At 46.6% G+C, this 20,041-nt stretch overlaps 2 protein-coding genes across 2 annotated transcripts in view; both read left to right on the forward strand.

Annotated features, from left to right (window-relative positions):
* LOC139424506 (myb/SANT-like DNA-binding domain-containing protein 4) overlaps nucleotides 1-20,041 on the forward strand; it is a 1,073,247-nt gene that overhangs the window by 706,224 nt on the left and 346,982 nt on the right. The window lies entirely within an intron of this gene.
* LOC139423786 (glutamate receptor ionotropic, NMDA 2B-like) overlaps nucleotides 10,989-20,041 on the forward strand; it is a 98,613-nt gene continuing 89,560 nt past the window's right edge. The window contains exon 1 of the mRNA XM_071175418.1: nucleotides 10,989-11,183. Within this exon, the coding sequence (XP_071031519.1) occupies nucleotides 10,989-11,183 (195 nt within the window). The remainder of the gene's footprint in view (nucleotides 11,184-20,041) is intronic.

Consider the following 20,041-nt stretch of genomic DNA (forward strand, 5'->3'; position numbering starts at 1 on the left):
AAACAGGCTGCCTAAGTATGGTTCTCAATCAGGGACAACGATTGACAGCTGCCTCTGATTGAGAACCATACCAGGCCAAACACAGAAATACCAACTCATAGAAAAACAAACATAGACAACCCACCCAACTCACGCCCTGACCATACTAAAACAAAGACATAACAAAAGAACTAAAGTCAGAACGTGACAGTACCCCCCCCCCCCAAAGGTGCGGACTCCGGCCGCAAAACCTGAACCTATAGGGGAGGGTCTGGGTGGGTGTCTGTCCGCGGTGGCGGCCCTGGCGCGGGACGTGGACCCCACTCCACCATAGTCTTTGCCCGCCTCTTTTACCCGCCTCCGTGGCCTCTTTAGAGCGACCCTCGCCGCCAACCTCGGACTGGGGACCCTATAAACGGGTCCCGAATGGACGGGATATCCCGGCAGCACCGGACAGGCGGGAGACTCCGGCAGCTCCGGAGTGAAGGGCGATTCCGGCAGCGCCGGAGTGACGGGTGATTCCGGCAACTGACCGGCGACTCTGGCAGCTCCCAACTGACCGGCGACTCTGGCAGCTCAGGACAGACGGGCGACTCTGGCAGCTCAGGACAGACGGGCGACTCTGGCAGCTCAGGACAGACGGGCGACTCTGGCAGCTCAGGACGGGCACCGAGCCTGCACAACCCTACCTGGCTGAATGCTCCCCGTAGCCAGGCCAGTGCGGCGAGGTGGAATAGACAGCAGTGGGCTGTGCTGGCGAACCGGGGACACCATGCGTAGGGCTGGTGCCATGTACCCCGGCCCGAGGAGGCGCACTGGAGACCAGATGTGCTGAGCCGGCTTCATGGCACCTGGCTCGATGCCCACTCTCGCCCGGCCGATACGAGGCGCTGCTATGTAACGCACCGGGCTATGCCTGCGCACCGGGGACACCGTGCGCCTCACGGCATAACACAGTGCCTGCCCAGTCCACCTCTCTCCACGGTAAGCACGGGGAGTTGGCTCAGGTCTCCTACCTGACTAAGCCACACTCCCCGTGTGCCGCCCCCAATACATTTTTGCCTCTCATCTCTGTCGCGCTGCCGTGCCAACTCCTCAAAATGCCGCCGGTCTCCTTTGGCTGCCTCCAGCTCTTCCCTGGGGCGGCGATATTCCCCAGCCTGTGCCCAGGGTCCTTTGCCCTCTAAGATCTCCTCCCATGTCCAGGAGTCCAGAGATCGCTGCTGCCCGATACCACGCTGCTTGGTCCTTTGGTGGTGGGTGATTCTGTAACGGTCTTCTTCTTCCTCTGACGAGGAGTAGTAGGAAGGATCGAAGGACCAATGCGCAGCGTGTTAAGTGTTCATGATACTTTTAATAGAACACAGAAAAATCCAAAATAACAACGTGAAATAAAAAATAAAAAAAACAGTTCCGTGTGGAACACACAGACACAGAAAATAATCACCCACAAATCAAGGGTGAAAACAGGCTGCCTAAGTATGGTTCTCAATCAGGGACAACGATTGACAGCTGCCTCTGATTGAGAACCATACTAGGCCAAACACAGAAATACCAACTCATAGAAAAACAAACATAGACAACCCACCCAACTCACGCCCTGACCATACTAAAACAAAGACATAACAAAAGATCTAAGGTCAGAACGTGACACTGTTACTGTAATTGCAGTGTAAAGTAATATGTAATTGACATACGACAGCATATTTAAATGCTCAGTCTAGATTTGTCTGCCGTCTGTGAGGAAAGCAAATGATCCATTGCGTTGGATGGCTCTTGACATTCTCCGTTTCTTGTAATTAATTTGGAGTTATTAATGACGGTTGAACTTTTGTGCAGGGCTGATTACCCTAAATGTCAGGGTAGTTCTATCTTCTCTCTCTCTTAGTCAAACTGGTTGCTCTGTGTGTGTGTGTGTGTGTGTGTGTGTGTGTGTGTGTGTGTGTGCGTGTGTGTGTGTGTGTGTTGTTGTTTTCCCCCTTCAGCCTTTTTATTGAGCTTAGTTTTAAGGTCAGGTCAGGGCATTGGTTCATCTCTCTCTGCCAGAGTGTCAAGTCAATTTTGTATGTGTGTGTGTGTGTGTGTGTGTGTGTGTGTGTGTGTGTGTGTGTGTGTGTATGGGTGTGTGGGTGGGTGGGTGGGTGGGTGGGTGTGTGTGTGTGTGTGTGTGTGTGTGTGTGTGTGTGTGTGTGTGTGTGTGTGTGTGTGTGTGTGTGTGTGTGTGTGTGTGTGTGTGTGTGTGTGTGTGTGTGTGTGTGTGTGTGTGTTTGTTTGTTTGTTATACTGGGGTTATTTCCTCCATCAGTAATTAGGCTGGAGAGGCCAAATGCTCCAGAGACTCTTTCATTGACCATGACACACAGTAACACAGACCACCCACTCCTCTCCTCTTCTCTCTCCACACATTCCTAGAATAACACTAGTACATATTGGGTCTACTTCTGGGGGGGGGGGTAAGCTTCTACTATTTTGTGATAAGTCCACCTTATGATAAGTCATTTATATACGAGTGTTTCTTGAAAATCTGTGTTTGTGTCCAACAGTGTGTAATTTTCTTTGTGTGTGTGTGTGCGTGTGTGCGTGCGTGCGTGCGTGCGTGCGTGCAGACCTGGGTTAAAAGACTATTTCAAATATCTCAATTACTTTCACATACATTTTGAAGTAAGTATTCAGATGTTTTGTATTGGACAAGTCCTGTAGTTGAATATTGGAATGCATTTGGAAATACACTTGGAAAGTATTAGCATGTATGTTATTTATATTATTTGAAATACGTATTTAAAGTACTTTCAAATAGTAAGCTATTTATAGGAAGTTAATTGGGAATACTTTCAAATACGTCCAATATACAGTAAGTAGTTGATTCTGGCCACATTATTTAAAAATACTCAAATACACAGAAAATAAGTATTTAAATGACTAATGTCGTGTCTTTGGCTATGCCGGATTTAGTGATATGACATGCTATTCTATAAAATAATTTATCCGTAATTAATATTACCTGATTGAGCTAATCATGTAAATGTAATTAACTAGAGAGTCGGCACCACAAAATAATATTTATAGAGCTGTTATCTTCCAAATAAACTCTTAAAGATTCATCTGAAAGTTGTACATTCTTGGTTATCTGCACAAACCCTGGCTAGCAAGTTGAACCAGCAATACAAAATTGGGTTGAATTATTTATTTACTAAATACCTAAATAATCACACAGAATTACACATACACATAATTCAATCATAACAAAATGTCCCTAGCGGGCGGAACAGATATGACAGCTTGTTACACAAAAGAAAAGGGGCTGGGTTTGAGTGAAAGAGCGGGAAGACTGAGGAACAAAGGGAAGAAGCTGTGCTATCGTAAATACAGTATCTTATGCATTCTAAATTACTGCCCATTTGGAAAAGGAAAATGCAATAAATATTTACTCTGAGCTGTGCTTCAGCAGGTTGGTGGTAGATGGAAGGCCTAACCCTCGTTTGCATCTGCTGTTGCTATCTCAACGGCTAGGAGGTATCACTTCTGTAGTGAATAAGAGTTCAAAGTTCATACCATTCGCAACCAAAGCTTACGCTGATGTTGGCTTCGTTCTGTCGTTATTACCTGAACCATTCTGACATAGGACCGTCGTCCTCACGTCAGGAAGTTATATTGTCGTCAAGACGGCTTATATAGGAAGGGAGAGGAGGGCGTGTTTGAAAAGTTTTATAGCCCATGTCCCTTCACAGGGGCGGGCCACTGATTGAGCAGCCCTAACTTATGAAAACCCAAATCTCACATTTTAGAAGCTAAAATCACATTTCATCCCATCACGAATAATTTCATATGCAAACATTTATGTTGAACAACAATTCCATGTGAATCCGATGACTGATGTGTAGACTTTCCACTGTAGAGTTTATGTCATCTTATCATTGATGAGAATGTCTCAGATGACAACCGAACTGACATCATATTCATTAAGTACCACCGCATATGTTCAATTGATCTGATTGCCAGAATATAGTTCATTTCCCCCAACCTTCTGATGTTCCCAGAATCTCTTTGTTAACCAAGGGTTTTGCAAATGTAACCTCAGTAGGGTAGATATAGGAAAAAGGGGGGAAGAGGTATTTATGACTGTCATAAACCTACCCCCCAGGCCAACGTCATGACACTAATGATAAAATACACATGTATTTGAACGCTGTGTGTATCAGTGTGTGTGTGTGTATAGTGTGTGTGTATCAGCGTACGAAGCGAACATTGTGCGTATCTCCTTGTCCATCAGGGTGCTGCATGGAGGCATATTTGAATTGTTGCCATGGAAACTCTCTCTCTGTCTCTCCCTCTTTGACTCTCTCTCTCTCCCTCCCTCTTTCTTCATCCTTGCCCTGCCTCTGTCTCTGTCATTCTCACTATCTCACTCTTTTCTCCCATACTTTCCTCTTCGACCCTCTCTCTCTGGCCATCTTCTCTAACCTTCCTTCTCATTGTGTGCTTCAACCATCCTTCTTTCATCACTCTTTCTTCTTCTCCCTTCATCTTCTGCTCTTCTTTTATCATCCTAATCATTTCTTTCTTTTCATCCCTCCATCTTCTCAGCACCCATCCTCCTCCCCCTCGCTGGATTTCTTCTTGTTGCTGCTGTTCTTCTTCCTCCAACCAGCTCCATCTGTGTTGTGTATACCTCCATTTATTTTCCCTCCCATCCGCTCTCTTCCTCCTCTTCCTCATCTTCCTCCCCTTCCTCTGCTTTCCTCCCACTCTCTTCCTCCTCCTCCTCTCTCTGCTTTCCTCCCACTCTCTTCCTCCTCCTCTCCCTGTTTTTCCCCCACTCTCTCCCTCCTCTTCCTCCTATCTCTGCTTTCATCCCACTCTCTTCCTCCTCTTCCTCCTCCTCTCTCTGCTTTCCTCGCACTCTCTTCCTCCTCTTCTTCCTCCTCTCTCTGCTTTCCTCCCACTCTCTTCCTATTCTTCCTCCTCCTCTCTCTGCTTTCCTCCCAGTCTCTTCCTCCTCTCCTCTCCTCAAATCAAATCAAATCAAATTTATTTGTCACATACACATGGTTAGCAGATGTTAATGCGAGTGTAGCGAAATGCTTGTGCTTGTAGTTCCGACAATGCAGTAATAACCAACGAGTAATCTAACCTAACAATTCCAAAACTACTACCTTATACACACAAGTGTAAAGGGATAAAGAATATGTACATAAAGATATATGAATGAGTGATGGTACAGAACGGCATAGGCAAGATGCAGTAGATGGTATCGAGTACAGTATATACATATGAGATGAGTAATGTAGGGTGTGTAAACAAAGTGGCATAGTTTAAAGTGGCTAGTGATACATGTATTACATAAAGATGCAGTAGATGATATAGGGTACAGTATATACATATACACTGTACATATGAGATGAGTAATGTAGGGTATGTAAACATTATATTAAGTAGCATTGTTTAAAGTGGCTAGTGATATATTTTACATTAATTTCCATCAATTCCCATTATTAAAGTGGCTGGAGTTGAGTCAGTGTGTTGGCAGCAGCCACTCAATGTTAGTGGTGGCTGTTTAACAGTCTGATGGCCTTGAGATAGAAGCTGTTTTTCAGTCTCTCGGTCCCTGCTTTGATGCACCTGTACTGACCTCGCCTTCTGGATGATAGCGGGGTGAACAGGCAGTGGCTTGGGTGGTTGTTGTCCTTGATGATCTTTATGGCCTTCCTGTGACATCGGGTGGTGTAGGTGTCCTGGAGGGCAGGTAGTTTGCCCCCGGTGATGCGTTGTGCAGACCTCACTACCCTCTGGAGAGCCTTACGGTTGTGGGCGGAGCAGTTGCCGTACCAGGCGGTGATACACCCCGACAGGATGCTCTCGATTGTGCATCTGTAGAAGTTTGTGAGTGCTTTTGGTGACAAGCAGAATTTCTTCAGCCTCCTTCACGACGCTGTCTGTGTGGGTGGACCAATTCAGTTTGTCCGTGATGTGTACGCCGAGGAACTTAAAACTTACTACCCTCTCCACTACTGTCCCATCGATGTGGATAGGGGGGTGTTCCCTCTGCTGTTTCCTGAAGTCCACAATCATCTCCTTAGTTTTGTTGACGTTGAGTGTGAGGTTATTTTCCCGACACCACACTCCGAGGGCCCTCACCTCCTCCCTGTAGGCCGTCTCATCGTTGTTGGTAATCAAGCCTACCACTGTTGTGTCGTCCGCAAACTTGATGATTGAGTTGGAGGCGTGCATGGCCACGCAGTCGTGGGTGAACAGGGAGTACAGGAGAGGGCTCAGAACGCACCCTTGTGGGGCCCCAGTGTTGAGGATCAGCGGGGTGGAGATGTTGTTACCTACCCTCACCACCTGGGGGCGGCCCGTCAGGAAGTCCAGTACCCAGTTGCACAGGGCAGGGTCGAGACCCAGGGTCTCGAGCTTGATGACGAGTTTGGAGGGTACTATGGTGTTGAATGCTGAGCTGTAGTCGATGAACAGCATTCTCTCATAGGTATTCCTCTTGTCCAGATGGGTTAGGGCAGTGTGCAGTGTGGTTGAGATTGCATCGTCTGTGGACCTATTTGGGCGGTAAGCAAATTGGAGTGGGTCTAGGGTGTCAGGTAGGGTGGAGGTGATATGGTCCTTGACTAGCACTTCATGATGACGGAAGTGAGTGCTACGGGGCGGTAGTCGGTTAGCTCAGTTACCTTAGCTTTCTTGGGAACAGGGACAATGGTGGCTGTCTTGAAGCATGTGGGAACAGCAGACTGGAATAAGGATTGATTGAATATGTCCGTAAACACACCAGCCAGCTGGTCTGCGCATGCTCTGAGGACGCGGCTGGGGATGCCATCTGGGCCTGCAGCCTTGCGAGGGTTAACACGTTTAAATGTTTTCCTCACTTCTGCTGCAGTGAAGGAGAGTCCGCAGGTTTTGGTTGCGGACCGTGTCAGTGGCACTGTATTGTCCTCAAAGCGGGCAAAAAAGTTATTTAGTCTGCCTGGGACGAAGACAACCTGGTCCGCGACGGGGCTGGTTTTCTTCTTGTAATCCGTGATTGACTGTAGACCCTGCCACATACCTCTTGTGTCTGAGCCGTTGAAATGTGACTACTTTGTCTCTATACTGACGCTTAGCTTGTTTGATTGCATTGCGGAGGGAATAGCTACCCTGTTTGTATTCAGTCATGTTTCCGGTCACCTTTCCCTGGTTAAAAGCAGTGGTTCACGCTCTCAGTTTCACGCGAATGCTGCCATCAATCCACGGTTTCTGGTTTGGGAATGTTTTAATAGTTGCTATGGGAACGACATCATCAATGCACTTGCTAATGAAGTCGCTTACCGAATCAGCGTATTCGTCAATGTTGTTGTTGGACTCAATGCGGAACATATCCCAATCCACGTGATCGAAGCAGTCTTGAAGCGTGGAATCAGATTGGTCGGACCAGTGTTGAACAGACCTGAGCGCGGAAGCTTCTTGTTTTAGTTTCTGTCTGTAGGCAGGAAGCAACAAAATGGAGACGTGGTCAGTTTTTCCGAAAGGAGGGCGGGGGAGGGCGTTGCGTTGCGTTATATGCGTTGCGGAAGTTGGAATAGCAATGATCCAAGGTTTTACCAGCCCTGGTTGCGCAATCGATATGCTGATACAATTTAGGGAGTTTTGTTTTCAGATTAGCCTTGTTAAAATCCCCAGCTACAATGAATGCAGCCTCAGGATATGTGGTTTCCAGTTTGCAAAGAGTCAAGTAAAGTTCATTCAGGGCCATCGATGTGTCTGCTTGGGAGGGAATATATACGGCTGTGATTATAATCGAAGAGAATTCCCTTGATAGATAATGCGGACGACATTTGATTGTGAGGAATGAACAGTCAGGTGAACAGAAGGACTTGAGTTCCTGTATGTTGTTGTGGTCACACCACGTCTCTCTCTGCTTTCCTCCCACTCTCTTCCTCCTCCTCCTCTCCTCTCTCTGCTTTCCTCCCACTATCTTCCTCCTCCCCCTCTCCTCTCTCTGCTTTCATCCCACTCTCCTCCTCCTCCTCTTCCTCCTCCCCCTCTCCTCTCTCTGCTTTCCTCCCACTCTCTTCCTCCTCCTCCTCCCCCTCTCCTCTCCTCTCAGCATTGTCCAACCTCACTGAGGATTGAGCCCGTTTACAATTAGCATGTGTACCTGCAATTAGGCCTGACAAACCTCCACTAATTATGCTTTTAGATGGGACATTTGTAGTAACAGACTACATTAGCTACCCCCTTTTTCTCTGCTACTTCTCCCTCCCACCCCTCTGCTTTGCTCTCCCTCTGGCCCCTTTGATATCTCTTTGCCTATTTCTCTCCCCATTTCTCTGTTCTCTCTCCTCCCTTTCTCCCCTGTTTTTCTCCTCTCTCTCGCTCGCTCTCTCTCCCTCCATGTTCATTCCTCCTTTCTCTGCTTTCTACTCCCTTACTTCTCCCTTCGCCAAAGCAAGTGAGGTAGATAATATCTCTCTATCTATCTCTTTGTCTCCCAGTCCCTATCTCTCTCTGTCTCTCTATCTCTTTGTCTCCCAGTCCCCATCTCTCTCTGTCTCTCTATCTCTTTGTCTCCCAGTCCCTATCTCTCAATTCAATTCAATTCAATTCAAGGGCTTTATTGGCATGGGAAACATGTGTTAACATTGCCAAAGCAAGTGAGGTAGATAATATATAAAGTGAATATATAAAGTGAAATAAACAATAAAAATTAACAGTAAACATTACACATACAGAAGTTTCAAAACAATAAAGACATTACAAATGTCATAGTATATATATATACAGTGTTTTAACAATGTACAAATGGTTAAAGGACACAAGATAAAATAAATAAGCATAAATATGAATTGTATTTACTATGGTGTTCTCTCTCTGTCTCTCTATCTCTTTGTCTCCCAGTCCCCATCTCTCTCTGTCTCTCTATCTCTTTGTCTCCCAGTCCCTATCTCTCTCTGTCTCTCTATCTCTTTGTCTCCCAGTCCCCATCTCTCTCTGTCTCTCTATCTCTTTGTCTCCCAGTCCCTATCTCTCTCTGTCTCTCTATCTCTTTGTCTCCCAGCCCCTATCTCTCTCTGTCTCTCTATCTCCCCGTCCCTATCTCTCTCTGTCTCTCTATCTCTTTGTCTCCCAGTCCCTATCTCTCTCTGTCTCTCTATCTCTTTGTCTCCCAGTCCCTATCTCTCTCTGTCTCTCTATCTCTTTGTCTCCCAGTCCCTATCTCTCTTTCTCTCTCTTTGTATTTCTGTATTTCTCTCGTCCTCTCTCCATCTGCCTCTTAAAAAGCATTCAAGTGTAGCTACATTAAGGATACCCATTTCTATCTCTATATAAACGATAATGCTCCGTCGTTGTCATTTAACTTCTTCCCATCCATCCACACACACACACACACACACACACACACACACACACACACACACACACACACACACACACACACACACACACACACACACACACACACACACACACACACACACACACACACACACACACACACACACACACACACAGAGTCAGAAACCAAATGTTTCACATCAAGTTATGACTAATTGTGCTTCTCCCTGACTGTCCCCTCCCTCTTCTCCTCTCTTTCTATTCTCTCTCTCCCTATTTCTCTCTTCGTTGCTGTTAATAAAAGGAGCAGGAAATAATAGGTCTGCAATTGACTTCAAAGAGGCTAAAGGGGGATGGGAGGGAGGGAGGGAGGGAGGGAGGGAGGGAGGGAGGGAGGGAGGGAGGGAGGGAGGGAGGGAGGGAGGGAGGGAGGGAGGGAGGGAGGGAGGGAGGGAGGGAGGGAGGGAGGGAGGGAGGGAGGGAATAAGACTGGTGGGAAGAGAGGTTAATGGCAATGAGAGGCAGTTACTGCTCAAAGGAAAATAGAAAAAAAGAAAGATATAGAGATAGACAGATAGAAAGAGGGAGAGAAAGAGAGCAGGACAGAAAGAGAGAGAGAGTGATAGACTGAGAGAGACAGAAGCAGAGATGGAGAGAGCTAGAGAGCACAGGGGAGAGAATAAGCATCATTCTCAGTCTGTGAGTGTCTGATGGTCACTTAACCTGGCAGCCAGTCCATGAAGCTCAGAACCCGTCAATCTGTCAAAACACACCCGGCGCTGTCGGTCTCCTCACCACACACACACACACACACACACACACACACACACACACACACACACGCACACGCACACGCACAGACGCACACGCACACGCACATACTCCAAACTGTCTTTGATGTCTGCCACAAGGTCCCTCTAAGGAAAGCACTAGAATAGAGTGGTGGATTAAGCATTGTTGAGTGTCACTAGACATTTTATCTCAATTTATACCATTTCACCATGTGAACAATACTCTATGTGCGTCATTTGATCCTGTTTTCTCTGTGTGCTGTTGTAGCAGTCATGGTGTTATTATGATACAGTACCTCTTTTCAGTCCCATCTCCTGCTGGTATTATCATATTTACTGTACATGATATTAATCCTCTCTCTCTCCCCCTCCCTACCTCCCTCCCTCCAGGTACTGCATTTACACTCCTCCACGATGCTTGTCAGCCTCCTCTCCCCCTCCCCACTCCAGGACAGGCGCATCACTTCCTCCTTCCCCCCTCCTCCTCCCGAACACACCTCTTCCCCTCATCAGCACCCTCGGCTGGCCCTTCCCTCCCTCTCCCTCCCTCTCTCCCTCTCTCTCCTCCTCCTCTCCCTATTCCTTCTGCCCATCTGCGAGTCTGCGCGGTCGCCTGGGAGGGGCGGAGGAGCACCAGGAGGTGCACCCGGGACGGGAGGAGCAGGAGGCGAGAAAGGAGGCCAGAGGGGCACAAACCTCACCCCCCCTTTCTACCCCCCTTACTACCCCCCAGTATCCCCCGCCCGGCCCCCTGCGCCCCCCTTACCTCCCAAAGTGGCCTCCTCTCTTAGCATCGCCGTCATCCTGGTGGGCAACTCTAGCGAGGTGTCGTCCACCTACGTGGAGAAAGAGGAGTTCCTTCATGTTCCCCACCCTACCAAAGTCCAACTGGAGATCATGAACGACACGGACCCCAAGAGTATCATCAACCGCATCTGCACCCTGATGACCAACACCTGGCTGCAGGGGGTGGTGTTCGGGGACGACACGGACCAGGAGGCCATCGCCCAGATCCTGGACTTCATCTCTGCCCAGACACACATCCCCATCCTGGGCATCCGAGGAGGCTCCTCCATGGTCATGGCTGCCAAGGTATGGAACACCACCTTTAATGCACATCTATTTCCACTGTGGTACACACAACCTCAGACACCTATCTATTGAATAGTGCCGTTCATATAATAGTTACAGCTGGTTGGATACACATGTATAATGACAAAATGCACTGTTGGTTAAGGGCTTGTAAGTAAGCATTTCTCTTTAAGGTCTTGTATTTGGAGCACATGACAAATCAACCTTGATTTGACACCACCACTAGTACAATGCAGGACAGTAGGTAGAAATAACTCTGTGAAGCTCACTAAATGCTCAGGGTCCTGACACTAGTTGTTATGGCTCTCTATACATTGGGTACATTGGGTTTTTAGTCACACCAACTACTCGACTGAAAGCTAGCTCCTGGTCCAGGGGGGATAGCTGACTTTTGTATATCTAAACAAGGTTACTCATCACCTTGTTGACTATTGTATATCTAAACAAGGTTACTCATCACCTTGTTGACTATTGTATATCTAAACAAGGTTACTCATCACCTTGTTGACTATTGTATATCTAAACACGGTTACTCATCACCTTGTTGACTATTGTATATCTAAACACGGTTACTCATCACCTTGTTGACTATTGTATATCTAAACAAGGTTACTCATCACCTTGTTGACTATTGTATATCTAAACACGGTTACTCATCACCTTGTTGACTATTGTATATCTAAACACGGTTACTCATCACCTTGTTGACTATTGTATATCTAAACAAGGTTACTCATCACCTTGTTGACTATTGTATATCTAAACACGGTTACTCATCACCTTGTTGACTATTGTATATCTAAACAAGGTTACTCATCACCTAGCAACAGGCATACTGTACTATATCTATGCATGTTCCTGTATGAGGGGCGACCAACCTCCTGAAGCGCATTAAAGCACAGCTGGGCAAGACCACAGAAATAGAAGGAAATATAATATTTATTTTGAATGGCAGCTATACAGACGCAGAAAAGAAGACAAGTAGGCGGCCAACGCGTTGCAAAAACGTTAGAGAGACGATTTACAAGTGACAAACACATGTAAGTAGGAGCACATCAGCCTACACATTACAATACACCAGGGCGCATAACTGCAACATGTTTCAACTCAATAAGTCTTCCTCAAGCTGCGTTGTTATGCTATACAACCGATCAAGGCAGTGTTACTTTCAATATTCAATTGACAAGAGGTACAGTGGATCCATTAAAATCACGCAGAGCAGGAAAACATGTTTTAGCCACTCTATTCTGAGCGGCACTGGGTCCGACTGTGAACGCAACAGCATCTTATTCCAGGCCCGTCTCTCAATGATTGATTCAGCTGTTAATTGGCCTCCTACGGCATCTGAATCTGACGTCACGTCCATGGCTGCTTCTCAAATGGAACCATTCCCTAGATAGTGCCCTATGGGCCCTGGTCAGAGGTAGTGGACGAATAGAGTGACAGCGAGGCTACTTAACCTTGAAAAGACTCGCTGTTTGAGACAATGAGAGGTTTGGCAAGTCAAATAAGAGCTTTGTCAGATGTGACTTAAAGGAAAACTCCACCTAAAACTATATTTTGGCATTTGTTTTATTAGTCCATTGTTGATTTAGTCCCAAAATGTTTTGCATGTCAGCTGTCAAGTTTTCAAGATATATAACTTTAAAAATACATAAATACAGCTGGTAGGATGCATTTTTGTCACGTGTGCTCCCTCTTCGGCCTCTAGGTCACAAGGCTGCTCGTTATGGCGCACACCTGTAACCATCGTACACGCACTTGCTCGCCTGTCACGTTCTGACCTTAGTTCCTTTTGTTTTGTCTCTATTTTTGGTTTGGTCAGGGCGTGAGTTGGAGTGGGCATTCTATGTTTTTGTTCTATGTTTTGTATTTCTGTGTTTGGCCTGGTATGGTTCCCAATCAGAGGCAGCTGTCTATTGTTGTCTCTGATTGAGAATCATACTTAGGTAGCCTTTTCCCACCTGTGTTTGTGGGTAGTTGTTTCCTGTTTTGTGTTTTGTCACCTGATAGGACTGTTTCGTTTTTTCATTCTTTCACCTTTGTTTTTTTGTGTTCAGATTAATAAAGTTAACATGGACACGTACCACGCTGCATTTTGGTCCGATCCTTCACATTCCTCATCAGACGAGAACGAGAATCGTTACAGCGTCATTAGACTTCACCTGGACTCCATCACCTCCTTGATTACCTGCCCTATATACAGTGCCTTGCGGAAGTATTCGGCCCCCTTGAACTTTGCGACCTTTTGCCACATTTCAGGCTTCAAACATAAAGATATAAAACTGCATTTTTTTGTGAAGAATCAACAACAAGTGGGACACAATCATGAAGTGGAACGACATTTATTGGATATTTCAAACTTTTTTAACAAATCAAAAACTGAAAAATTGGGCGTGCAAAATTATTCAGCCCCCTTAAGTTAATACTTTGTAGCGCCACCTTTTGCTGCGATTACAGCTGTAAGTCGCTTGGGGTATGTCTCTATCAGTTTTGCACATCGAGAGACTGATTTTTTTCCCCATTCCTCCTTGCAAAACAGCTCGAGCTCAGTGAGGTTGGATGGAGAGCATTTGTGAACAGCAGTTTTCAGTTCTTTCCACAGATTCTCGATTGGATTCTGGTCTGGACTTTGACTTGGCCATTCTAACACCTGGATATGTTTATTTTTGAACCATTCCATTGTAGATTTTGCTTTATGTTTTGGATCATTGTCTTGTTGGAAGACAAATCTCTGTCCCAGTCTCAGGTCTTTTGCAGACTCCATCAGGTTTTCTTCCAGAATGGTCCTGTATTTGGCTCCATCCATCTTACCATCAATTTTAACCATCTTCCCTGTCCCTGCTGAAGAAAAGCAGGCCCAAACCATGATGCTGCCACCACCATGTTTGACAGTGGGGATAGTGTGTTCAGGGTGATGAGCTGTGTTGCTTTTACGCCAAACATAACGTTTTGCATTGTTGCCAAAAAGTTCAATTTTGGTTTCATCTGACCAGAGCACCTTCTTCCACATGTTTGGTGTGTCTCCCAGGTGGCTTGTGGCAAACTTTAAACGACACTTTTTATGGATATCTTTAAGAAATGGCTTTCTTCTTGCCACTCTTCCATAAAGGCCAGATTTGTGCAATATACGACTGATTGTTGTCCTATGGACAGAGTCTCCCACCTCAGCTGTAGATCTCTGCAGTTCATCCAGAGTGATCATGGGCCTCTTGGCTGCATCTCTGACCAGTCTTCTCCTTGTATGAGCTGAAAGTTTAGAGGGACGGCCAGGTCTTGGTAGATTTGCAGTGGTCTGATGCTCCTTCCATTTCAATATTATCGCTTGCACAGTGCTCCTTGGGATGTTTAAAGCTTGGGAAATCTTTTTGTATCCAAATCCGGCTTTAAACTTCTTCACAACAGTATCTCGGACCTGCCTGGTGTGTTCCTTGTTCTTCATGATGCTCTCTGCGCTTTTAACGGACCTCTGAGACTATCACAGTGCAGGTGCATTTATACGGAGACTTGATTACACACAGGTGGATTGTATTTATCATCATTAGTCATTTAGGTCAACATTGGATCATTCAGAGATCCTCACTGAACTTCTGGAGAGAGTTTGCTGCACTGAAAGTAAAGGGGCTGAATAATTTTGCACGCCCAATTTTTCAGTTTTGATTTGTTAAAAATGTTTGAAATATCCAATAAATGTCGTTCCACTTCATGATTGTGTCCCACTTGTTGTTGATTCTTCACAAAAAAATACAGTTTTATATCTTTATGTTTGAAGCCTGAAATGTGGCAAAAGGTCGCAAAGTTCAAGGGGGCCGAATACTTTCGCAAGGCACTGTATGTCACTCCCTTTGGTTCCTTCCCCAGGCATCATTGTTTCTGTTCCTGTGGCACATCTGTGTTTTTTTTTGTGTTTCTTGTTTTGTATTATGTTGTGTTTATTTATTAGAACATTCACTCCCTGTACTTGCTTCCCAACTCTCAGCACACATTGTTACAGAATGACTGCCTCAACTGGCTCAACGGGTTTCCATGCCTCAGCTGGCTCGATAGGCTCTCATGCCTCAGCTGGTGAACAGGTTCCTGTTCCTCGACCGAGGCAACCAGGGAGGTCTCAGCTGGCTCATCAGGCCCCTACTCCTCAGCCGGTTCGTCAGGTCCCGGATCCCCGGGATCGTCCCTTTGGTTGGTGTCCTGCAGCTAGAGCCGAACGCGCCGGGGAGGGGGTACCGTCACGTATGCTCACTCTCTGGCGCTCTAGGTCGCCATGCTGAGACTGACAGGTTTTCCGCACCTCAGCAGAGTTGACCGGTCCGCTCCTGATCCCCGGGATCGTCAATTTGGTCAGTGTCCTGTGGCAGGAGCCGCAGGTCGGGGAGGGGGTACTGTCACGTGTGCTCCCTCTCTGGCCTCTAGGTCACCAGCCTGCTCGTTTTGGTGCACACCTGTCACCATCGTTACGCTCACCTGCGCGTCATCAGACTCACCTGGACTCCATCACCTCCTTGATTACCTGCCCTATATATGTCACTCCCTTTGGTTCCTTCCCCATTGTTTCTCTTTCTGTTTCATGTCTGTGCGTTGTTTGTGTTTCTTGTTTTGTATAATGTTCGTTTTATATATTAAAACACTCACTCCCTGAACTTGCTTTGCGACTCTCAGCACACAAAGTTACAATTTTGAATCATATGATACTGTGTTTTGCATCATACCAGTATTTTGATGATGTGGTGAAACCTACTTTTGAATTGTAACGTACCCAGTAGTAACAGACCAATGAACCATATAAATACTTTAGTGAATGTGATTTATCTATCCAGGCTTAGAAATTATTGATGAGATTAGGCCACTGAACATAATGGAAAGTCTTGTAGAAGTCTCTGAGTTTTAGGGGGTGATTTGTCTTTCTTTGAGGATATTTTGACTTGCTTTTGGAGAGTCTGCATCAGTTCTCATCTACTTCGTTTACTTCAGTATCAAAATGGAGGCACCGAGGCAGTGACTTTTCTGTCTGGGTTGTGTAAGTTAGTTGGACAGTGTCATGACCGTCCACGGAAATCCAAATAGGTCAGATCAGGTTTGCAATGAATAACTTCAATCAGACCCCTTCTCACCCTGGTCTGCGCTCTCAAGATTCACCAAATGAATGTTCTGTTTCAACAGACTTTTTCCCGCTGAAACTCTAACACGTTCCCAAACGAATACTGGAACAATATATCTAACATACAGCCAGCCTGCCGGAACTGCCCACTTTGAGCAAGCTGTATAAATGATGGGTTAAGAATGAAACAGGAGACAAGGGCTATGAGACAGAAGTTTAATCTGAGACACATGAAAAGTGGGATGTATACGGAGGGTGCGGGGCAACAAAAGACGAACAGCAGAGGGGCTAAGGAGCACCTATCCACCCTTGCCATCTGACGGAGGAAGACCACTAACAAAGTCCAGGGATATATGGGAGCAGGGGCAGTGAGGAACAGGGAGTGGTTAAAGAAGGCCAGTGGAGTCTTATTTTGTGCACAGACAGTGCAGGCGGCAACAAATGCGGAGACATCAGGAACCATGAAAGGCCACTTAAAGCGTAGTCGGATGAAAGCCAGGGTCCGACGGGAGCCTGGATGACAGGTCAGTCTCGAGGAATGTGCCCACACTGGGACTGGGGAACAGCAGAGCCCGGGACAAACATCCAGTTAGCCGGACCCCCCTGGGAATGCTGTGCCTTACGGACGAGGCTCTCTATACGTCAGATGACTGCAGGCGTTAGACAGGAGGTACGGAGTATGGACTCGGGGTCAGACGGAGTTGCAACGGAGCTATACAAATGTGAGAGTTGGTCTGTCCGAATGGCATAACCGAGTATTGAGTCTTCCACTAATTTCCTTCCTGTATACAAACCATATAGTAGGCATTCTGAAGGTCCAACTTAGAGAAGATGGTCGCTCCCTGAAGATGTTCGAAAGCCGAGGAGATGAATGGTAGAGGGTAGCGGTTTTTAACCGCAATGTCATTTATGCCCCAGTCGTCAATACACGGGCGGCGGGTGAGGCAGATGGACAAATACCCCCTTGCAGTGAGAGTGTCCTCAATGTACTCCTCCATAGTCTTGGTCTCCGGACTCGACAGGGAGTAAAGCCATCCCCGAGGTGGTGTAGTGCCTGGGAGAAGGTCAATGGCACGGTCATAGGTCGATGTGGGGTGAGAGACGTAGCGCGGTCCTTGTTGAAGACCTCTTAGACCAGGTACTCCAGGTACTCCGCAGGAATGGCTGAGAGATCCAAGGCTTCTCCCAAGCCTGCAGGAAGACGTCTCGAGCAGACTTTGCCAACTTAAGACACTGTGCATGGCAGAACCGGCTCCAGCCCACGATAGACCCAGTGGCACAGTCGATCAGGGGATTGTGCTTCTATAGCCACGAATACCCCAAAACCATATCGATAGATTCTATGAGCAGGAACTGCATACATTTCCTGATACTCGTAGGTTGATAAGAACCGATAAGAACCAGCGCTCTGAATCCATGGGAATTGAGAGGAGTTGATTGGAGATTCCCAGCTCTGACACCAAGGGAGCGTCGATGAAGCTCTCGTCGGCCACAATGTCAATGAGCACCTGGAGAGATTTAACCTGGTCACCCCACAACAGGGTGGTATGGAGATGGGTATGAGTAATGGGAGACTGGAAAATCCCTGTATGGCTCACCAGAGAACTGATGGTTCCAGGTCTTTTTAATGGACAGGTGGAAATATTGTGTCCTGTAGTCTCGCAATACATACAACTCCTGGTGCTCAACCTGCATAAACTTTCAACTGGAGACAATCTAGCCTTTCCCAGTAGCTTGGACTCTGGTCAAGGTGATTAGGGAGTCTAGGTCCATGGGCAGCTCCCGGGCTGCAAGCTTGTCATTAATCACAGATAATCCGTGAAGGGACGCGTCGAGCAGGTCTTCCGGGTCGAGGCACTCTCAGCCGCCACCTTGCGAAAATCCACTGCGTAGTCTGCCACACTACGGGAGTCTTGCCGTAGTTGGAGTAGCTTACGAGCAGCCTCTCTCCCAGACATCGGAGAATTGAACAATTCACCTACCTCTGCCACAAACTCCTCCAGACTGAGGCAAATGGTGGACTGTTACTCCCACACCACCTTAGCCCAGGCTTGTGCCTTCCCGGACATCAGCGTTATCAAATAGGCTATCTTTGAGAGGTCCAAGGGGAATGAAGAAGGCTGCGGGTTGAAGATGAGGGAGCACTGGGAGAAAAACGGCAGGTTCCAGAATCTGCACGGCAGGTTCCAGAATCTCCAGCGTAACGCCTCTGGAGGAGGTAAGCGAGGTTCTCAGGACACCGGGGTAGGCTGGGAAGAAATGCCACTGGTGGCGGGGTTGCTGAGAGTCTGGGGAATTACTGTAGTGACTTGCTGCCTAGTTGGGAATCCGCAGTGCTCCAGCAATGTATCGAACACATGGTCATGGCGTTCTGCCAGGGTATGGAGTCCCTCCATAAGGCAATTGCAACTCCCCATGTCTTCCAATGGTGGCTCCTTGGAAGTAGACAGCATTGCGGAGCTGGTCCGAGCCTGCTGGGTGAGTCATGGCCAGTTCGTACTATCACGGATCAGGCTAAGACCCAGATGCAGACACAGGAGGCGGATAGTACGAGTCTCAGAGTTTATTTTAGTACATGCGGCAGGCAAAACGGAAGTCAAGGCAGGCAAAGAGTCGGAATCCAAATCAGAAACAGGCAGGTACAGGACGGCGGGCAGGATCAGGGTCAAGACAGGCAGAAAAGTCCGAACTGAGAAGACTAGGAAAAACAAAACTAGAGCACAGGAAACACAGGAACACACTGGTAGGACTGGCAACAGACAAACAGAAAATGCATGAATAAATACACAGGGGATAATGGGGGGGAAATAGGAGACACCTGGTGGCGGGTGGAGACAAGCACAAAGACACGTGAAACAGATCAGAATGTGACACTGTCCCTCTCTCTCTCCCTCTCCATCTCTTCTTTAACAAGCATCAATGTTGTTGACATTCCGCTAGGGATCTGTTTTCAGCGTATTACGTCTCCAGTCAATAACCGGTGCAAAGCGTGTATGTTTATTCCGGTTTTCCCATATAATTAGCTAGTAAATAAATAATTAAAACAATTTATGCGTCTTTGCAGATGCAAGGAGGTTACAACTCTTCAGAATGTTGATATAATACAAGGTTCTGATTAATAAGTTGACTGTTTATAGATGTGATAGGTAAAGACCTTTTAGAGTTTCATTTGGGAGATGGTAACTCTTTAAAGAACCGCTCTCGTGGTGCCCCAGATCCTAATGAGTTGGAAAAGAGATGTTATCTCAATGAGAAAAAACCTGTATAAATAAAGGTACAATAAAATAAAAAAAATGTATGAGTTAATTGTTACATGATGAATTTAGTCAGGTAGCAATTAAAAATACACTGCTCTAAAAAATAAAGGGAACACTAAAATAACACATCCTAGATCTGAATGAATGAAATATTCTTATTAAATACTTTTTTCTTTACATAGTTGAATGTGCTGACAACAAAATCACCCAAAAATTATCAATGGAAATCTAATTTATCAACCCATGGAGGTCTGGATTTGGAGTCACACTCAAAATTAAAGTGGAAAACCACACTACAGGCTGATCCAACTTTGATGTAATGTCCTTAAAACAAGTCAAAATGAGGCTCAGTAGTGTGTGTGGCCTCCACGTGCCTGTATGACCTCCCTACAACGCCTGGGCATGCTCCTGATGAGGTGGCGGATGGTCTCCTGAGGGATCTTCTCCCAGACCTGGACTAAAGCATCCGCCAACTCCTGGACAGTCTGTGGTGCAATGTTGGTGAA

Source organism: Oncorhynchus clarkii, chromosome 13, assembly GCF_045791955.1.
Source record: "Oncorhynchus clarkii lewisi isolate Uvic-CL-2024 chromosome 13, UVic_Ocla_1.0, whole genome shotgun sequence".
In the NCBI taxonomy this organism is placed as follows: Eukaryota; Metazoa; Chordata; class Actinopteri; order Salmoniformes; family Salmonidae; genus Oncorhynchus; species Oncorhynchus clarkii.